General features: G+C 46.1%; 1 protein-coding gene across 1 annotated transcript; it reads left to right on the top strand.

The window, feature by feature from the left end:
- Positions 1 to 2,748: 2,748 nt before the first annotated feature.
- On the top strand, positions 2,749 to 13,286 carry LOC130130136 (vesicle-trafficking protein SEC22c-like). The gene is made up of 5 exons (XM_056299867.1): positions 2,749 to 2,935; positions 5,947 to 6,065; positions 6,553 to 6,618; positions 8,893 to 9,454; positions 13,149 to 13,286. The coding sequence occupies exons 1-4, from the start codon at positions 2,749 to 2,751 to the stop codon at positions 9,091 to 9,093; spliced, it is 573 nt and encodes a 190-aa protein (XP_056155842.1). The 3' UTR covers positions 9,094 to 9,454; positions 13,149 to 13,286.
- The last annotated feature ends 7,309 nt before the right edge of the window (positions 13,287 to 20,595 follow it).

Below are 20,595 nucleotides of genomic sequence, written 5' to 3'. Positions count from 1 at the left end.
CTGACTCCAGATCCCTCTGGAAGTCTAAAACCTAATATGCCACTATGCCAGGGGACGGTCACAGAAATATGTTACACAACACCTGATTCAATTTGAACACATTTAATATTCACGCCAATCTCTTCTATGTACAACAATAAACACATTCATTGTTAAGACACCGAATGAGATGTACTTTGGCTGAGTCACAATTACAATATACTAACAGCAATAGTGAGGGATCATGAACTGGTGCTTTATAGCTGCACCACCTTTAAAAACCTCTGATTGGGACATTTTAAACATCAACATTGTCGTTCTTCAGCATCTATCGGCGTGGATTTGATCTTTTACATTTGCTGGGTGCTCTGGCAGGTCCAGGGCGGTGGATTGAGACGGCCCTGGTGCTCTTTTCCCCCGCCCGAGGATGGGTTTCAGTTCTAACCTCGCAAGCTAAAAAACACGCAATGATTGCATCGTTGTGACAGGGTGGCTCACCCACATCTCTTCGCTTTTACTTTACATAGCTTCAATAGTCTCCCCTGACTCGGCAGGTTTCAGAAAACAAAACACACACACACACACACACACACACACACACACACACACACACACACACACACACACACACACACACACACACACCAGATAACATCTGGATGTGGGCCACTTCAGGCAGGGATGCGGCACTGATGGCCTTCTTCTGGCCCTGACAAACTGGATGTGAGCCTGAAGTGGCCCACATGTATAACAGCAAATGTGGCCCAAATATGCCAAATCAAATGTGGGCCTTTTTTGGCAAAGATGCGGTGCTCTCGGTAACATGTAATCTGGATGTGACCCTGAAGTGGCCCGTGTGGTAAATGGTGACTATGGCCCAAATATCACAAAACAAATATGGGCCACCTTTGGCAAATATGTGGCACATGCGGCATTGCTATGGCTCGGTTCTGGCCCAGATCTGACAAACAGGAGCGGACCACCCAAGTACCATCATTCCATGTGGTATGTGGGGCCGGATGAAAGTGTCGGTGTGGGACGGGTCCAGGCCACAGCCATTTTGCTCACACACACACACACACACACACACACACACACACACACACACACACACACACACACACACACACACACACACACAGCCTCCACCATGAGATGAGATGTTGAGATGTGTTGACACTGGGCTAAAAGCACCATCATAGTAGTGGCTCCTCATGTATGAGCATGTTCCGGCTCCTCTTCATTACGGGACTGATGACTCTTGTGTATTCAAGTGTAATGTGACCGTTCTGCTTAACAACGAGCCACATACAACTTTGTCAACCAGTTGTCACACACCAACAAGGGAACACTGACTGGCCTCTTGCTGACGCTGTACAACTTGTCTGTCGACATCATTTGGCCAAACACGACAGATTTACGCCGGGGTCAGGCGACACGAATTCAGCCAAATTTTGACACGATTTTGAAGTCGTCGACAAATTTCCAGTGTGGGATCCAATTATGAAGGTGTGAGACACCGAGACTAGACAGAGCCGGCCACAGATCTGGCCGGCACGGAGGGCTTTCCCAGTCTTTCCTCAGCACACCCCTTCCTCACCTTGGTTTCCTCACGGTGACAGCCACCCAGCAGCGGCTCCGCCCGGCACGATGTGCTGTCCACGCCACACGTGGCATCTCACCCAATCTCCCTCCATCTCTCTCTCCGTCCACGCCAGCCTGCCATCTCTCTCGTCTGTCTCATCCATCTCGGTCGTCTGGTACATTCACCTCTGTCCGGTGTGGCAGTGGTGGTGAGGCTCCACTTGCTATGCTGGCCCAAGACAGTGAACTGGTGGCTGCAGTGGGGAGAAGAAAAGTGCCACAATCACGCCAACTCACCTCCTGCTCCCCGCTGGCACTAACAAGCCACAGCAATTTTTTTTGTTCTTCTTCGGAATCAGTTTCCGGTTCGAATATGTGTAGCTGAATCACTCCTATATTACCACTTGCCATTGTGTAGTGCACAAGCAAAAAACAAAACAAGCGTAAGTTAGTGTTTGATGAGCAGAGTCGATGGTGAGCAGGTATATGCACTACATGCACGGCGGATGAGGTGGGAGATCTGAATTGGGGGTGTGCATATTCATATATTGGCATATTCATAGATTCTGGATTTTTTTTTTAATGAGGGAAAAGGAGTAGATGTGATTTTCAGGATTTTAATAAGATAACTTATTTTGCAGAAAAAAAAACCCACATTAGGGCCATCTGGGAAGTGTAGTGGTCTATTCCGTTGCCTACCAACATAGGGATCGCCGGTTCGAATCCCCGTGTTACCTCTGGCTTGGTCAGGCATCTCTACAGACACAACTGGCCGTGTTTGCGGGTGGGAAGCCGGATGTGGGTATGTGTCCTGGTTGCTGCACTAGCACCTCCTCTGGTCGGTTGGGGCGCCTGTTCAGGGGGGGGGGGAAACTAAGGGGAATGGCGTGATCCTCCCACGCGCTACATCCCCCTGGTGAAACTCCTCACTGTCTGGTGAAAAGAAGCGGCTGACGACTCCACATGTATGGGAGGAGGCATGTGGTAGTCTGCAGCCCTCCCCGGATCGGCAGAGGGGGTGGAGCAGTGACCGGGACGGTTCGGAAGAGTGGGATGGTTGGCCAAGTACAATTGGGGAGAAAAGGGGGGGGGATCCAAATAGACAATTTATTCTATCGAGCAGAGCATTTTATATGTCTTAAAACATGAGCGGAGGGGGACTTGAAATATGTTGTTCTTTGGTAAATGACAGACGGCGCCATTCAGAAGCTGAAGCAACAATACAACAAGAGTGGTGGCCCGGCTCTGGAGGTCACATTAGCTGAAGTCCAGGAGGACCTCAAACTCAACCCTCCACAAGTTCTGACCTTGGAGGAGGTAGAGCTTACCAACGGGGCAGCTAATGGACATATGAAGGACTCTCCTGGATCTGGTAAGACGGACTGTTGGGGGACTGGGCATCGTGGCAGCCGTGATCAAAACCCAGTATAAAGAAAGTGCTCGATTCATTAAGGAAAGAGCGAAAAGGAGAAAAGTCAGCTGTTACGAACTGAATTTGAGTCTCCGAGGGGTTGTTTGAAAATTGAAATTAAAAAAAAAAAGCGTGAGGTAAAAAAATCAGCAACACAACAGGCTTGTATAGCTGGCTGCTGAACGTTACTGAAGCATTACTGTGCATGCAGTAGCTGACTGGTTAAAGTGCACAACAGTTAAATCAACAGAAAAAGGCGTACTGGAGTGGGAACAACTCGAGAAGAGAAAGGCGCTGTCTAAACGCTTTAAGATAACTGATACTGTAAAAAAAAAAACCACTACGGCCTCCATTTTCACCATGGGTCGGGGAAAACCTGATGATGGTACTGTGTGGGAAGCCAGTCTCCAACACAGACTAAGTCACATATTCAAGTAAATTAATTTCTCGTGAAACAAATTTCATGTGGTTCTTTTTATGTCCGCTCGGATGACTTTGCAGGACACCTGTGATGTCAAATAAACAATTCTTTTTATGGGTCCAAACTACTAACAAGGTCTGAGCCTCGCAGGCCTCTACTGGGAACATCCAGTGAGGTTGTCAGGTTAGTTATGCAATAGGGGAGTTATTTCATATGTAAAATATAGAGTAAGAAATTAACTGTTCTCTGACTACAAACTACGGCGCATAGCCTCTCCTAACGGGTGACGATAAATACGCAACATGCAAGAATAATGTTGTGTATTCGTGTGTCGTCTGTAAAATGGAAAGTGAGAGACGACTTTGCCTCATGGTGTCTAACATTAGGTACAGTACATCGAAAAGTAAGGCTCTTGCTTTGTCTGTGCAAAATCTGGATTAATCAGGTTAAATCAATTTGGGATAATGGGTATCAACTGGATTTAACAGGTCGGTCTTTCGACTGCAGAGCAGCATATCCCTCATGTGATGAGTCGGCCTTTAGCTAATCTGAATGATTTGCTGGCAACTTAGAATAATTGGGCTGTTTTAGTTTGCACCAAAGGCAGCACGGTGGTGCAGTGGTTAGCGCGGTCGCCTCACAGCAAGAAGCTCCGGGGTTCGAACCCCGGGGTTGTCCAACCTTGGGGGTCGTCCCGGGTCATCCTCTGTGTGGAGTTTGCATGTTCTTCCCGTGTCTGTGTGGGTTTCCTCCGGGTGGTCCGGTTTCCTCCGACAGTCCAAAGACATGTCGGTCAGGTGAATTGGCCGTACTAAATTGCCCCTAAGTGTGTGTGTGTGTGTGTGTGTGTGTGTGTGTGTGTGTGTGTGTGTGTGTGTGTCAGCCCTGTGATGGGCTGGCAGCCTGTCCAGGGTGTCTCCCCGCCTGCCGCCCAATGACTGCTGGGATCCCATGACCCCAAGTAGGATAAGCGGCTTGGTTAATGGATGGATGGATAGAGAGTTTGCACCTCAGTTGCAGTTGTACTGTATATATATATATATATATATATATATGTGTGTGTCTAATTGTGTTGTTTCAGTGTTTGGACCAGAGTGTCATAGAATGCTGTTGTTAACTGCTAGTCTTTATAGAATTAAGGGTTATTATTGATTAAATCTGGGCGATATGGAAAATATAATCATGATAATCAAAGGGGATTTTACACTATATCTGTCAACATATGCAAAAATACCATGTTTAAGAGTTCAGCTGAGGACACGTAATATGAAACCAAAACTACTGTCATGTAAATATTCCCCTCAATATTTCTGACCTCATTTGGTGAGAAATTTTAGGAAGTAGGTTGTCACTAAAATATATCACAATATGGCAATATCAGAATTTAATTCTGATACTAAGGCGTGGAAAGACAACAAATCAGAATAATGAATTATTGTATGAATGTCTACATGTCTTAATTTATGACTTAGTTTATGACTTTTCTATAGAGTAAAGCAATTCCTCAGTTTACATTAATTATTATGGTTAGCTATCAAACATTTCAATAATAACAATAACAACAATAATGATGATGATAATAATAATAATGTTATTATTATCAGTATTATTATTATGAAAATCCCCCTAGGGGCAGTACAGGTTTCATAGAGGTTTCATTCATTCAGTAGTTGTAGTAATGCTGCATATTCCAAAAAGAAAGTTATTGTTTTGACTGTGTTTATACAAATTTGCAGGACCGATTGGAATGGTACTCTTATCGAGGATGTTTTGATCAACAAATAATGGCGGTGAACGATTTACGTTAGCAGAGGAGTTGCTTGAGTCAAATCGTGGAAATCCCATTGAATCACGGGGATGTGTTTGGTTTTCGGAGTCTGCTGGCTGCCTGGCTCCTGGTCAGAGTCACTGTCCCAGACTAACCTGGGGTAAATCCTAGACCACAAGCCTCTTATAGCAAGATTCATGTTTTACTGTGTATTGTTTTTTTCACACTCAACTATCCTAGATAAGGGAAGTGATCATATTGTAAAACTGTGTGTTTAATTATTTCAAGTGATTAGGCGTCCGGGTAGCGTAGCGGTCTATCCGTTGCCTACCAACACGGGGATCCCAATTCGAATCCCCGTGTTACCTCTGGCTTGGTCGGGCGTCCCTACAGACACAATTGACCGTGTCTGCGAATGGGAAGCCGGGTGTGGGTATGAGTCCTGGTCGCTGCACTAGCACCTCCTCAGGTCGGTCAGTGCGCCTGTTTGGGGGGGAGGGGGAACTGGGGGGAATAGCGTGCTCCTCCCACGTGCTACGTCCCCCTGGTGAAACTCCTCACTGTCAGGTGAAAAGTGGCTGGCGACGCCACATTTATTGGAGGAGACATGGTAGTCTGCAGTCCTCCCCGCATCGGCAGAGGGGGTGGAGCAGCGACCAGGATGACTCGGAAGAGTGGGGTAGTGGGCCGGATACAATTGGGGAAAAAAAAGGGGGGGGGTCCAAAACAATGTTTTTATTATTATTTCAAGTGAGTAATATGGTAATTTGTTTTTTTGCACAGGTCAGAATGTGAGACTTGAACCGGTGACGGCTCCAGGAATCCTCTCCCTGGTCCTGAATATCTTGTGTGCGTCATTAAACCTCATCCGGGGTGTCCATCTCATAGAGTACACATTCCAGGTATGAGCCACCGCCTCGCCCCCATCTTCATCACTTTAAAGACCTTCTTTTCAGCATCAGTGTGCGAATGTGAAACCAGTCCAGCGTGTAGAAGCTTCATGAGTCCAGTGTCCACTGAAGAAACGGCTAAAACGGCGTGCGGCGGTCTCTGAAACCAGGATCTCTGTTGTCACATCTCGCACAGTATTTTTGAGATTAGGATTAAATTGTTCTTTTTGTGAGGGATAAATAATAAATGATTAATGAAAGTTAATTATTAATGGCCCTTGCTAAACTTGCCGCAGCGGACGGTCCGTTGAGGAGTAGATGGTGATGGGGTGTCTGTTCATATAGCTGTAAATACTGGGGCACTTGGGAAGCCTCGCGGGCAAAACCAGAGCTTGATATTCCATGCATGACATTTTCTTACGATCAACTAATTAATTCAGATTTCACGACACCTTGACTTGAATACGGAGGCAATGATGCTTTCTTTTCTTCCACCCAGGATGACTATGAAGGAGTGTGGAGTGTTGTGGCATTTCTACTGGCGTTTATCTGCTGCGTGTTTCAGGTACAGCGTAAATGTTCTTCTCAAGTCCAAAGCAGAACTTTTTTCTAATCCTTCTTTCTGACTGGCCTCAAGTTCTTCTGTTTAATGTGTAGAAGTATATGGGAGCAAATGACCAAGATTTGAATTTTATAAGCCATTTGCGGCTCAGTGGTTAGCGCAGCTGCCTCACAGCAAGAAGGTCCTGGGTTCGAGCCCCCGGGCTAGTCCAACCTTAGGGGTCGTCCCAGCTCGTCCTCTGTGTGGAGTTTGCATGGTCTCCCCGTGTCTGTGTGGGTTTCCTCCGGGTGGTCCGGTTTCCTCCCACAGTCCAAAAACATGCAGGTCAGGTGAATCGGCCATACTAAATTGTCCCTAGGTGTGAATGTGTGTGTCTATGTGTGGGCCCTGTGATGGACTGGCGGCCTGTCCAGGGTGTCTCCCTGCCTGCCGCCCAGTGACTGCTGGGATGGGCTCCAGCATCCCCGCGACCCTGAGAGCAGGATAAGCGGTTTGGATAATGGATGGATGAATGAGTGAATAAGCCATTGAATACTTGTTATTGAAATTTAAATGATGACTGATGAATGATTTGGTTTCTAACTTGACGTGTCATTGGCATCTCTTTAAGTTTTGATAAATTTGGCAGAATAAAGGACCGTGCTGATCTACATTGATCATCTCATTATCGTGGCCTCCCAGTATCATGCTGAATGACAGCATCTTATTCCCAAGCCTAATATTTGATTATACTTAAACAGCACAAACCACATCCCAGAGGCCCGTCATTCTCCCTGGTCGCCTTCCTGGTTTTTCACTGACATGACGGACATGCTGTGTTCTGATTGGCGGAACGTCAGTTCCCGTGCGTTCTGGCTCAGTTGCCTATCCTGTCCTTTGACCATTCAAATTTAAGTACACTGAATATAGTTTCTTCTATCTGAAGCTTGAAGTCTTGGATCGGACTTATGAACACTGTAAAAAATCAAGTTTTGAAAGTTGCAAGACTTAGAACTTTCCCATTTGACTTTGAGAGAGGTGAATTCAAAACCAGTAAACGAAGATGTTATTGTTATTCGCCCGTTGCAGCGACGAGGACCATCTAGTCATCCTGTGATGGATGACAGATGACTTGCGCGGTGATTAAAGTGAGGAAGAGTTGCACATCATCAACCCCACTCTCTCGTCCGAGACCACCTGCTACCAGTGGCGAGACTAGCGAGACGACTGGCAATGGAGACGGATGCAGATTTGTCCTCAGGGTTTCCTCCCGAAGCCTTTCCCGTAGACGGATATACCCGCAATGCAGCGAGGGTTTAAATCAGAGTTGTCCTTCTGCTAGATGAACTGCCCGACAGGCTAACGAGCTTCCTCTACCTGGGTTTGAAATCAGCGTTGTCCTTCTCCTAGATTGGCTGCCAACCAAGGCTAACGAGTCCAACCGACCCACCCGGTTATACCGCCGGGAACCCGGTCGCCCCCGCAGCAGACTGTGAAAACAGGAGGTACCACGAGAAGGTGCTGCTGCGGACACATTTGTGTAGGAGCGGCCTTAAGCCAAGGTCCTGATGGACCCACGGCGATCACTACACCAGGAAGCGAGAGGCCACCGCACCGCTTTGCATTCCTTTTGACAAGTAGGACATCTGGCCCAATACTCGCCACCTCCCTAAATGAAGGAAATGAGGATACATTGTTTTAAAAATAAAATATTTCAATTCTATGGATTCAGTGGTGTTTAAATTTGAATATTACGTATCAATGGCTTTTAAAATTCAAATCTTGGGGCGTCCGGGTGATATGGTGGTCTATTCCGTTGCCTACCAACACGGGGGTCGACGGTTCGAATCCCCATGTTACCTCCAGCTTGGTCGGGTGTCCCTACAGACACAATTGGCCGTGTCTGTGGGTGGGAAGCCGGATGTGGGCATGTGTCCTGGTCGCTGCACTAGCTCTTCCTCTGGTCAGTCTAGGTGCCTGTTCGGGGGGGTAGGGGGAGTTGGGGGGAATAGCGTGATCCTCCCATGCGCTACGTCCCCCTGGTGAAACTCCTCACGGTCAGGTGAAAAAAAGCGGACTGGCGACTCCACATGTATCAGAGGAGGCATGTGGCAGTCTGCAGCCCTCCCCGGATCAGCAGAGGGGGTGGAGCAGTGACCGGGACGGCTCGGAAGAGTGGGGTAGTTGGCAAAAATCCACATAAAAAAAAAATTCAAATCTTTATCATCTATTTGTTTCCATTCAGCCAGTGTTAACACGGCCGTCTTCCATGTGACTGTGGTGTGTGTGTGCCAACAGTGCCAACTGTACCTGCTCCACTCATCCCTGAAGAGGTTCAAGTCCTTCACGTTGCTGAGCCTGATTGTCTTATGCAACGCCTACCTGTTTGGCCTGAGGAACACATGGCAGTTGCTCTTCCACATCTCCGTCGCTTCCCTCTCCACCCTCCTCATCCTCTCTCGCAAACTCCAGGACAGAATCAGTGACTGCGGGGTCTGAGGAACGGAGGGGGACAGTTTAGTGTGTTGCACCACGCCCACGTCTGCCTCTCAGGTGTTTGCTGCAGGTAAGGAAGGACAGAAAGCAGTCGTCTTTGCCCACATGAGGACATTTGAAGAAGCCCAGTGGAAATTTATAAGCTAAAACGTTAACGGCTTGCCATTATTGACCTAAAGCGATATTTTTTTACAGGAAGTGGTTGCGCTTTACGTACGCCGTTTCTAAGACTTTGCAAGAGGACAGACCAAAATGCAATTCTGCTTATACTCTCATGAATAAGACCCATTTTCATGGCAAAGGATAAAATGAAGGATACAGTGGAAGTAATCTCTATTTTGGAAGGAAGTGTTGGTCTGACAAGGTGTGAGGTATGTCTGTCTCGACTGATTTCAGGCGGGCCTGGAAAGAATAACTTCGTCTTTATGACCTAAAAAGTGATTTATGTAATCGAAACAGCTCGCTGGTCCGTTTCTCGCCAAGTTAATTTATGCAGAAAAACAATATAATCACGTTGTACCTCTTCAAGCGTGTTGTTATGCTTAAGTTTTGATTAAGCAAGATGTATTTCCCCTACCTTTAGATCAGTATTATTTCGCTGCATACATTTTCAGGTTTTAAGAGTTTACATTGGGTTAGAGGTTAGCGTTAGCGTTAGCATTACTGGGATCGTCCCGTGCGTTAAATGTAAGGTTGCCCATGTGGTTGATGCACATTTCCTGATTGGTAAATAATCTGAGATAGTCGGGCATCTCTCGGCAGTACTACGATGAAACCCATTGCTTTTCATTACCACGCCATTATTCAGTCAAGGCAGAAACTTGTCTGTTTCTGTAGAGGGGTCAAAGGGCGGGCTGGGCTGCAGAACAGAGCTCTGGAGATGGTAGGGGATACAGTGCTTTGTTAAAAGCCCTACCAGTCAATCTGAATATGACCACGCCGGCCAAACTGCCCGAGATGACTGACGTATTCATTCAGCAAGGTTAAACGCAGCTCTCATTAACAGCAAATGTTCCCAATGTAAATACCGTAGTAAGGCAGACATTATCCTACTGGCTGGCGAGACTCCAGACTCAAAGTCTGATGCAAAGTGTGTGACAACACAAGTATTGTTTTCTTTAGTATATTTAACTGCATTGTTTTATTATACAGATTTACCAGCAAGTGCTCAACTACTTACTGCAGTTTTTTTAAATCTAAGGGCTCTGTTGTTTAGTAACCTCGCACACATTACATTCTATACAGAGAGGGGAAAGAACTGCTCCTGTGGTCATTTAAGACACAATCTCCGACTTTGTCCATTTAGCAGGAACTATTTTCAGAACTGTTTTTGAAAGAAAATCGGTACAGAATGTGAACAATTGCAGTTATAAGTAGGGCCGGGCAACATATCGATATTATATATGGATATGGTGATATGAGACTAGATATCGTCTGGGATTTTGGATATCGTCATATGACATAGTGTTGTCTTTTCCTGGTTTTAAAGGCTGCGTTACAGTAAAGTGGTGTAATTTTCTGAACATAACAGACTCTTCTAGCTGTTATGTTATTTGCCTTTGCCCACGTAGTTATTACATAGTTATTATCTAGGCATTACTGGTGATTGTGTAAATGTTTTGTGAGAGCACCAATAGTCATCTCCCACAATATCATCAAAATATCGATATCGAGGTATTTGGTTCAAAAATATGGTGTTATTGGATTTTGTGCACAGCTCCCAGCCCTGATTATAAGTCTTTTTAGGAAAATGAAAGTAAATCTTGATGTGAGTCTGTTGATGCTCGACATGGAAAATAAGACTGTTTTTGTATGAATGCACTGGAGTTGCTTTGTTGGAGGACATCAGCATATAGAACATATAGATCACATGGACTCTGCACCAACTGTCAGTTCAAGATGTTTTCTGTGTGTTTTTTACTACTGCAGTTGTCCATCATGGTATTCAGCTAAAGGGATTTTAACCTGTTATTTAAAATTGATATTGCAAAGTTTCCGCTTTTTGATTTTTCTTCATAGACTCTCTCGGTCTTCCCGTTTTGCTCACTAGAAACTGGTTTTATGAGTATTTGCAATTCTAGAAAACCCTACTTCAAATCAGTAGCGCTGCTATTAACTATGAATAATGGGATGTATGTTTTTAATTTATTTGTTGACCGCTCATACTTGTTCTGTGTGTAGTTAGACACGTGAATATTAAGTTCATAATATTTCATGTATTTCAATGATGCACTCGATGTCCAGCTGGGCAAATATCTTAAATCCTAGATGATGAATGCAGAGAGGAGGTGAATGTCAAAGAAATGATGCTTTGGATGCATGTCAGTTGAGTAAAGCTGGTCCTTTTTGTCTAACTAGTCAAATTCTATGAAGCGAGTTAAGGCGTGTTATTAAGGAGAAGGAAGGTGGGACCTTTGTGTCAGACGTCCAAATGCACAAAGTCTTCAGCGTCCCTCACTGTGTCAAATGAAGTTGAATCAGCTCATCTGGACACAACGGTTACTGACAGAAACGTTTCATCACTCACGTTTCATCACATCTTCAGTCTCCACTTACTGCAGGTGTCCCCCCCCTTATAAACAATACTGCTGCATAACGACCCAAACCAACGACCAGTTTCATATGCAAATATGGGTATGACCATTAACTAGAGTTAGCAGCATTGAAAGATGGTGACAGATGTACTCATAGCCCCCCCCCCTCCCCCGGTTCAGGGTTGGTCATTCCCTCTTCACATAGATGGCCTCTTTGACTCCCCATTCAGCGTTCCTCCCTATCAAGGATGTGCACATCCTCATCCTGGAAAGAGTAGCCACTGGCCTGTAGATGGTGTAGACTGTAGATGGGTATAGACTGTAGATGGGTATAGACTGTAGATGGGTGTAGACTGTAGATGGGTGTAGACTGTAGATGGTGTAGACTGTAGATGGGTGTAGACTGTAGATGGATGTAGACTGTAGATGGTGTAGACTGTAGATGGTATAGACTGTAGATGGGTATAGACTGTAGATGGGTGTAGACTGTAGATGGGTATAGACTGTAGATGGGTGTAGACTGTAGATGGGTATAGACTGTAGATGGGTGTAGACTGTAGATGGGTGTAGACTGTAGATGGATGTAGACTGTAGATGGTGTAGACTGTAGATGGTGTAGACTGTAGATGGGTGTAGACTGTAGATGGTGTAGACTGTAGATGGTGTAGACTGTAGATGGTGTAGACTGTGGAGTCCTGGCGTGGCATGTGAGCTCTCCTGTGTTGGCCAGCGTCTGTTTAGTTTCCCCAATGTAGAAGTCCCGGCAATCCTCCCGGCACTTAACAGCGTACACTATATTGCTCTGTTTCTGCCGGAGGACCCGATCCTTGGAGTGGACCAAGTCTGGTGCACCGTCTTTTGGGGTGTGAAAGCAACTGAGATGCGGTGTTTGGAAAATACGCATCTCAGCTTTTCCGACACTCCTGCCACATACGGACTAACCACTGGTTTCCATCTGTCACCACGGCGGCACGGTGGCCCAGTGGTTTGCGCCGTCGCCTCACAGCAAGAAGGTCCTGGGTTCGAACCCCGGGGTTGTCCAACCTTAGGGGGTCACCCCAGGTCGTCCTCTGTGTGGAGTTTGCATGTTCTCCCCGTGTCTGCGGTGGGTTTTCTCCGGGTGCTGCAGTTTCCCCCACCATCAGAAAGACACGCATGTTAGGGTCAGTACTCCCGTCTGTGCCCCTGACCGAGGCATGGCGAGACCAACTGGAGTTGGTCCCCGGGCGCTGCTCCTTGCTACACAGCTAGGTTGGGTTAATTTTAGTCATCTTGAACAGATAATGATGCAATATAGCAGCTGGTTGGAAGGAATGCTAAGCTTCTTCAGCAGAGAAACTGAAAATGTAGACACCCTGCAAATAACCGTGTTCAAACTCACTCTGCTTTTACTTTCACACCTTCACACTCGTCTTGAACGGTAGACTGAGAAGTGATGGAGAGCTGAAGGCAATAATCGAGGGCAGACTGACTGGTTTTCTGTTATTGTGGGTCGGTGGAGACGCATCAGTGTGTTATCAACAGAATGATGGGAAATCTTTTCCAGAGTCGCCGCGCTCGACAAAGTTAACCCGTCAGTCGTTTTTAACCGGATTTTAAAGGAAGTTCCTCGCCAAGCTTCCTTGTTACTGACTTTGGGACCCGATTAACGCTGCTGATGATGTGGACATTCAGACAAGCTTCCACGCCATGGCGTACTAACGGGCTGAAGGACAAAGCTACGTTTTTAACAATAAAGGTCAGTTACCTTTTTATTGTCCATTTAATAACAAGTCAGTACCTTTAACACTTCATAAGTATTTGATATTTGCCATTGCCACTGTAGAGTCCAGGAGGTGTGTCATTATATAGCAGACCAAATGAATGATGCTGATGATGGATTTAACTGCCATATTTGTCTTGAAGATGAGGAGCCAAATAACGGAGAGGGGTGTGTAATCCTAGTGTGTTTGGTTGTGTTTCACACTGTATGCAATTTCTGCAACTCTTTGCAAAATGAAGGATGATCGTGTGCCCTTCATAAACTTTCCATGTACAGTAAGAATGCACTGAACCGTTTGGCGTGTTGTGGCAACCAGCGTTTGACGTTACCCTCTGCAAACCATTCAGGGTCAGAGGGGCAACGGGAAGTCAAGGTAGACGCCCCGCTTCGTCATTTTCTTCAGCAGGTTCACAAACTGGTCGACTAAAAAAAAAAATAAAAAAAAACCATTCAAAAAGGAGGATCTCATTTGTAGTTAAATTTTGTCAGTGTCCGGGTTGATTTAGTGGCTTTTTGTCTTGTGTGTAGACTACTGAGCCGTGGCAAACATCCTTCTCTGACTGCCAAATACACTGATGATGAAGGGGCGTCATGTGATCCTGCAGCGGTGAAACTGACGTGTGTTTAATAAAGGGTCTTTTTTGATTTGCTGGTGTCTTTTTGTGTGCCCTTAATCATTGTTTTCTTAACTTCTATTTATTGTTTTATTTTATAATCAGCATTGTGCTTTGTATCGTTGTAAAATAACTGTTAGTCGGACTGAAATTGACGCTATTACTGTGTAACGTCACTCATCACGTTAGTCGTTAAAGCGTTTTGTGCTACACTCTTTCCTACGTCATCTTCTCTCAGCTGATCTTTTGCCTGATACCTATGATGTCATCGGACACTCCTTTACATACAGCCAATCAGATAAAGTCAAAGTGTGAAACCCGCCCACCCTTACCTGTACTTGTCAAAAGTCAGCTCATGAATATTCATGAGGACTACACCGCTCCTGTACAGATCTTGATAAAGGTATTAAAAACAATGTTAATAATCAGTTACGCACAAAAAAATCCTAAATCTTTTTTTATCCTTGTTGAAGGTTTCTTTAGACATGAAAAGTTAAATCTGCTTACAGTCCGACTTTAAAGGTTCTGCACGCGGCATTTGACCCAAAATAACGACAAAAAAAGAAAAAATACACACAACCAACACCGAGACGATCACAGAGGAAACTTAACATTCCAGCTTTACACAGAATTACACTAAATGTAATGTGTGTACATTTACACCAACTGTAAGGCTTTCCTAATAAACCAAAAGAGAAGAGCCATGTGGCTGACACATGCTCCTATGAGTATCTGCTCGGCCCAAGAATGATTCAGTTTGTTCCGTTTTTAACGTTTATTTTAACTGTACACATGAGACAAAACAATGAATTGTATCCACGTATCACCAAATAAAATACACTTTCCAACGCAGCCTAATCAACACGTCATTACTGTACACGTAATCTTCAAACTGTAGTATCCACTCTTGCCACTAGAGGGCTCCCGTACACTGCTCATCATCTGACACCTTTACCAAACTCATCTGGGTTTTAGTCCATGTTGGTAACTATGAATAATTGTACTTATATACACTGCTCAAAAAAATAAAGGGAACACATAAGCAATGCAATGTAGCTCCAAGTCAATCACACTTTTGAGATATCAACCTGTCCAGTTAGGAAGCAACACTGATTTGTGAATCAATTTCACCTGTTGGTAAATTGTCTAATTTCCACCAGGTGGAAATTAGACAATTTGCAAGACAACCCCTATAAAAGGAATGGATTTGCAGGTGGTGGCCACAGACCATTTGCCTGTCCTCATCTTTTCTGGCCGATCTTTGGTTAGTTTTTCATGTTGCTAGTGCCCTCACCACTAGAGGTGGCATGAGGCTGTATCTGCAACCTACAGAAGTTGCTCAGGTAGTGCAGCTCATCCAGGATGGCACATCAATGCGTGCTGTGGCAAGATTTGATGTGTCTCCCAGCACAGTGTCCAGAGCATGGAGGAGGTACCAGGAGACAAGCCAGTACACCAGGAGACGTGGAGGGGGCCGCAGGAGGACAACAACCCCGCAGCAGGACCGCTATCTGGTCCTTTGTGCAAGGAGGAACAGGAGGAGCACTGCCGGAGCCCTACAAAACGACCTTCAACAGGCCACTAAGGTGCAGGTTTCTGCTCAAACAGTGAGAAACAGAATGCATGAGGATGGTATGAGGGCCCGACGTCCACAATTGGGGCCTGTGCTCACAGCCCAACACCGTGCAGCCCGATTGACCTTTGCCAGAGAACATCTTGGTTGGCAGATTCGCCATTGGCGCCCTGTGCTCTTCACAGATGAGAGCAGGTTCACACTGAACACATGTGACAGACGTGAGAGAGTCTGGAGACGCTGTGGAGAACGTTCTGCTGCCTGCAACATCCTCCAGCATGACCGGTTTGGCGGTGGGTCAGTGATGGTCTGGGGAGGCATATCCTTGGAGGGCCGCACAGACCTCTACATGCTAGCCAGAGGTACCATGACTGCCATTAGGTACCGGGATGAGATCCTCAGACCCATTGTCAGACCATATGCTGGTGCAGTGGGCCCTGGGTTCCTGCTCATGCATGACAATGCTCGTCCTCATGTGGCCAGAGTGTGTCAGCAGTTCCTGTATGTCGAGGGCATTGATGCTATGGACTGGCCTGCACATTCCCCAGACCTGAATCCAATCCAGCACCTCTGGGACATCATGTCTCGTACCATCCGCCAACGCGATGTCGCACCACAGACTGTCCAGGAGTTGACCGATGCCCTGATCCAAGTCTGGGAGGAGATCCCTCAGGAGACCATCAGTCGTCTCATCAGGAGCATGCCCAGACGTTGTAGGGAGTGCATACAGGCACGTGGAGGCCACACACACTACTGAGCCTCATTTTGAATCGTCTTGAAGAATTTCCACAGAAGTTGGATCAGCCTATGTTCTCATTTTCCACTTTGATTTTGAGTATGATTCTGAATCCAGACCTTAATGGGCTAATGATTTTGATTTCCATTGATCATTCTTAGGTTATTTTGCTCTAAACACATTCCTCTGTCTAATAAATAAAGATTTTCAGCTGAAATATTTCATTCATCGAGGTCTATATTGTGTTTTTAGGTGTTCCCTTTATTTTTTTGAGCAGTGTATAATGGTAACTATGAATAATTGTACCTATATATAATGGTAACTATTAATAATTGTACCTATATATATAATGGTGACTATGAATAATTGTACCTATATATAATGATAACTATGAATAATTGTACCTATATATAATGGTAACTATGAGTAACTGTACCTATATACAATGGTAACTATGAATAATTGTACCTATATATAATAACTATGAATAATTGTACCTATATATAATGGTAACTATGAATAATTGTACCTATATATAATGGTAACTATGAGTAATTGTACCTATATACAATGGTAACTATGAATAATTGTACTTATATATAATGACAACTAAAATAGACGTGGCAAAAAGATAAACTAGGTTACAGAGGGAAAGAAAGAGGAGCTTTAACAGAGGCACATCTGTATGGCTGGGGGAGGCCGCAGGCATCGTTTAGGGTGAGGGCTCAGGTGGGGGATACACCAATACACCAGAATAAGGGAACATCAGCAGAAAGGGGGACATCATTACATTATTTTGAGGGAGCAGGTGGCTGGCTAGTCTGGTCGGGCTTCAGGATCTTTGGACCACCATGTTTTGACTTGAGGCCAGGTTGTCCTTCAGGTGTCGCTGAGGCCTATCTTAAAGCCGGCGTAGCAGCCGTGGTAGTGGAGTAGGCAGCCGTCAGGTGAGCACTACCAGCAGGTTTGGAGATGACAAGCAACAGCACCTCGTCAGTGGATCGTACTGTGCTATGGATCACGGGAACGAATCTGGTTTTAAGTGGGAAACTGCTGAGGTGTACCAACAGACATGCTTTTCCAATGGACAACTTTTCTCTCGTCCGTTACAACTGCCACCACCCATGGTGGTGGTGGTGGTAGCCAGGTTGGAATACTATTACATTTACTATTCAGAGGACGGCGGCAGCCTCTGGGTGTCTGCCGGTGAGGTGTCTCATCCAAGTCTTAAGACTCCTGCCGGAGTGCAGTCAGAAGGTCAGCTGTTGAGCTGCAGGACAGACCGTGGGCCGAGTCGTCATCGCGGCCTCGGTGAGATTATTCTTCACAGAGCAGGAGAACACGTTGGTTAAAGAGCTTTTAGCAGCGGGAGTGAATCCACGTTGCTTGCTGCAACCTGGCTGGGTGGAGTTCATCTCCACCTGCATCACACAGATCACAGAATACAGCAAGCCGGCGTCAGAAATGTGCGCAACGATCCAAGAAGACACGGCAGTCGGTCCACATCTTCACCGCGGAAGGAAGACGGCGTATAAACACCGCCATCTCAGCGACACCACGTTCACCAAGATCAGTGAAGGTTTACATCATTTGATAAGCAGAATGTAATTTATGCCCCTACACATCATACACAAGTTGCCTAACCGCTGGAAAAAGCTCCACCATGCTGTACCCAGATGTTACAGCCCGGGGAAGGACGGGCATCAAACGGTGTTATCAGGAGTGAAGGTGACTGATGTGACCGGGACTCAGAAATATGATTTATTTGTGGAAGTTTCAACACAAAAAGCACACAAACTCTAGCATAAAATACACCCAACATGCATGACATGATGGAGACACCACCATAGTAGACATGCTGTGTGCTGCCGGCATAGGGACAGCAGGAGGTGCAGGATGCTGGTGCAGTACGGGGGGGGGGGGCGCAGCATTCAGCTGAAGGGGACCTGACATGTCCAAAGAAGGGTTGCCAAATTTTAGAGAATTTTACATTAGAGCCACGAAGGGATCGTTTACTTTTCGATAGGGCATCCTTTATCCAGCGGGGGTGAGAGGGTGGATGAGAGGGGGGTCAGGACTGCTGCGGTGCATCAGAACATCATCCTCGCCAGCAATGGGAGAAAAGCCACAAGTTCGGTGAACTGGGACGGCAGTGGCGGGTCAGCGGGTAGGACACCAGACGTGATGGCCGAGAGTGAGTCAAAGACAGACTCTCAAAACAGAGACGGGGCAGGAAGAGTCCAAAACACGGGGGTAAGAGTCGCTACCGGGACTCTGAACCGATGAGAGGGAGACCTGAACCACGAAGGACACAGAGGACGGGAATCAAAGACTTGAGACGTGGAAGTTGTTCTTTAACATGACGCCCCGACGCCCCGAATAAACTTGGTGAAATCCTTCACGGCAGGTCTGGTGTGGTGTGAATCTGGATTGCCCCACTGGTGCCCTCATGTTCAAAAAACTACCACATAATTGCCCTCGTGGGAGGCCGTATGGTAGATAAAACACGATGAAGACCCTTTATCATGTTGGTGCCCTTTATGTTTTTCACCCCTCAAACAGCCCGAGTCCACCACTGTGGGTGTAGGAGTGGTGTAAGGAGCTGATGTGGTAGCAATATAGTGATGAATGAATGGAAGCCACTTTATTTGACATTGTATTCTTACAATGTGTGTGTTTTCTGCATGTAACCATGCTATTGTAGAGGAGCAGTGGGAAACTGCAGCACCCGGGGACCAACTCCAGCTCTTCTTTCCATCGCCTTGCTCAGGGGCACAGGCAGGAGTATTAACCCTAACATGCATGTCTTTTTGGATTTGAAGAGAAGCGGTCTACTATGATATGTTATTGGTATGGTTTGTGGTGTATTAACATGTATTAAACAATAGTCCTCTGTTTCCATGACAACCTTACTCTGTTAGGATAACCTGAGAAAGATGGATGACGCTATGGGAGACAGAGATTAAAATTAACATAACTTTAGCCTGATTTTTCTCTTAACTCTTAAAGACGATGTCACAGCATCACTCAGAGTTTTCTTGGGGGCGTCCGGGTGGCGTGGCGGTCTATTCCGCTGCCTACCAACACGGCGATCGCCGGTTCGAATCCCCGTGTTACCTCCGGCTTTGTCCCTACAGACACAACTGGCCGTGTCTGCGGGTGGGAAGCCAGATGTGGGTATGTGTCCTGGTTGCTGCACTAGCGCCTCCTCTGGTCGGTCGGGGCGTCTGTTTGTGGGGGAGGGGGAACTGGGGGGGGGGGGATAGCATGATCCTCCCACACGTTAGATCCCCCTGTTGAAACTCCTCACTGTCAGGTGAAAAGAAGCGGCTGGCGACTCCACATGTATGGGAGGAGGCATGTGGTAGTCTGCAGCCCTCCCCAGATCAGCAGAGGGGGCGGAGCAGCGACCAGGGCGGAGCAGCGACCGGGACGGCTCGTAAGAGTGGGGTAATTGGCCAGATACAATTGGGGAGAAAAGGGTGGGGGGGTTCTACAACAAATACACATTGGCAATCATCAAAATGGTGGCACAAATAAAGACCATGAATGCTGTGAGTGTGAGCCGAGCTGTTGTGCCTCTATGAGAAGCAGTCTGGGCTGCAGGGAGCGAGCCCCAATTATGGCAACCCCGTGAAAAACATCCTGTTCATCTGAAAACAAATGGCTCCACTGCAGCAAATGCTTTGGGAAAGTAATTCAACCGTAGTCTTGGGGATTGAAATGAATCAGTTTTCATTCATGAATTCACCTCTCCCTCACCTCTCCGTTATTTTGTGTTTGATAAGTACAAATAAGGGTGGTTATCTAACAGTTTTTATGGTTCATTGTAAATAAAAAAGGAGGGTTCTGTTTATTTCGAAAATGAAACAGAATAATTAGACCTCATTTTATTTCCTGAGTGCAGGAAGATTTTCCACACCAGTCACCTTCACTGTTTGTACTTTTACTTTGCAGCTGGGTGTTGGCAGATTTCAGCACAGTCTGGTATAAAGTATACAGACCGACCATCCATCCATCCATCCATCCGTCCATCCATCCATCCGTCCATCCATCCATCCGTCCATTCATCCATCAGCATTCTCGTCCCTATCAGGCTTCCAGGAAGCGTATGTGGAGTCCTAACCCAGACACAATTCCAGCAGTCCTCTTGCTGCTCATTACCATCAAAGCTCTTGGTAATGGCATTAATCCATGGTGCCATCAAGCGCTGGTACAATGAGAATACATTCAAAAGTCTTCCGACATCAGATGTATTCCTCATTTGCAAAGGATCAGCTGTGTTT

This window comes from Lampris incognitus, chromosome 19 (genome assembly GCF_029633865.1).
Source record: "Lampris incognitus isolate fLamInc1 chromosome 19, fLamInc1.hap2, whole genome shotgun sequence".
NCBI lineage: Eukaryota > Metazoa > Chordata > Actinopteri > Lampriformes > Lampridae > Lampris > Lampris incognitus.
The sequence above is the reverse complement of the archived record's forward strand: the minus strand, read 5'-3'. Positions and strand labels throughout refer to the sequence as shown.

Coding starts and splice junctions, on each gene's coding strand:
- LOC130130136 (XM_056299867.1), top strand. CDS start 2,749: ATGACAGACGGCGCCATTCAGAAGCTGAAGCAACAATACAACAAGAGT. Junction 6,066..6,552: donor TCATAGAGTACACATTCCAG/GTATGAGCCACC, acceptor TCTTCCACCCAG/GATGACTATGAAGGAGTGTG. Junction 6,619..8,892: donor TTATCTGCTGCGTGTTTCAG/GTACAGCGTAAA, acceptor GTGTGCCAACAG/TGCCAACTGTACCTGCTCCA.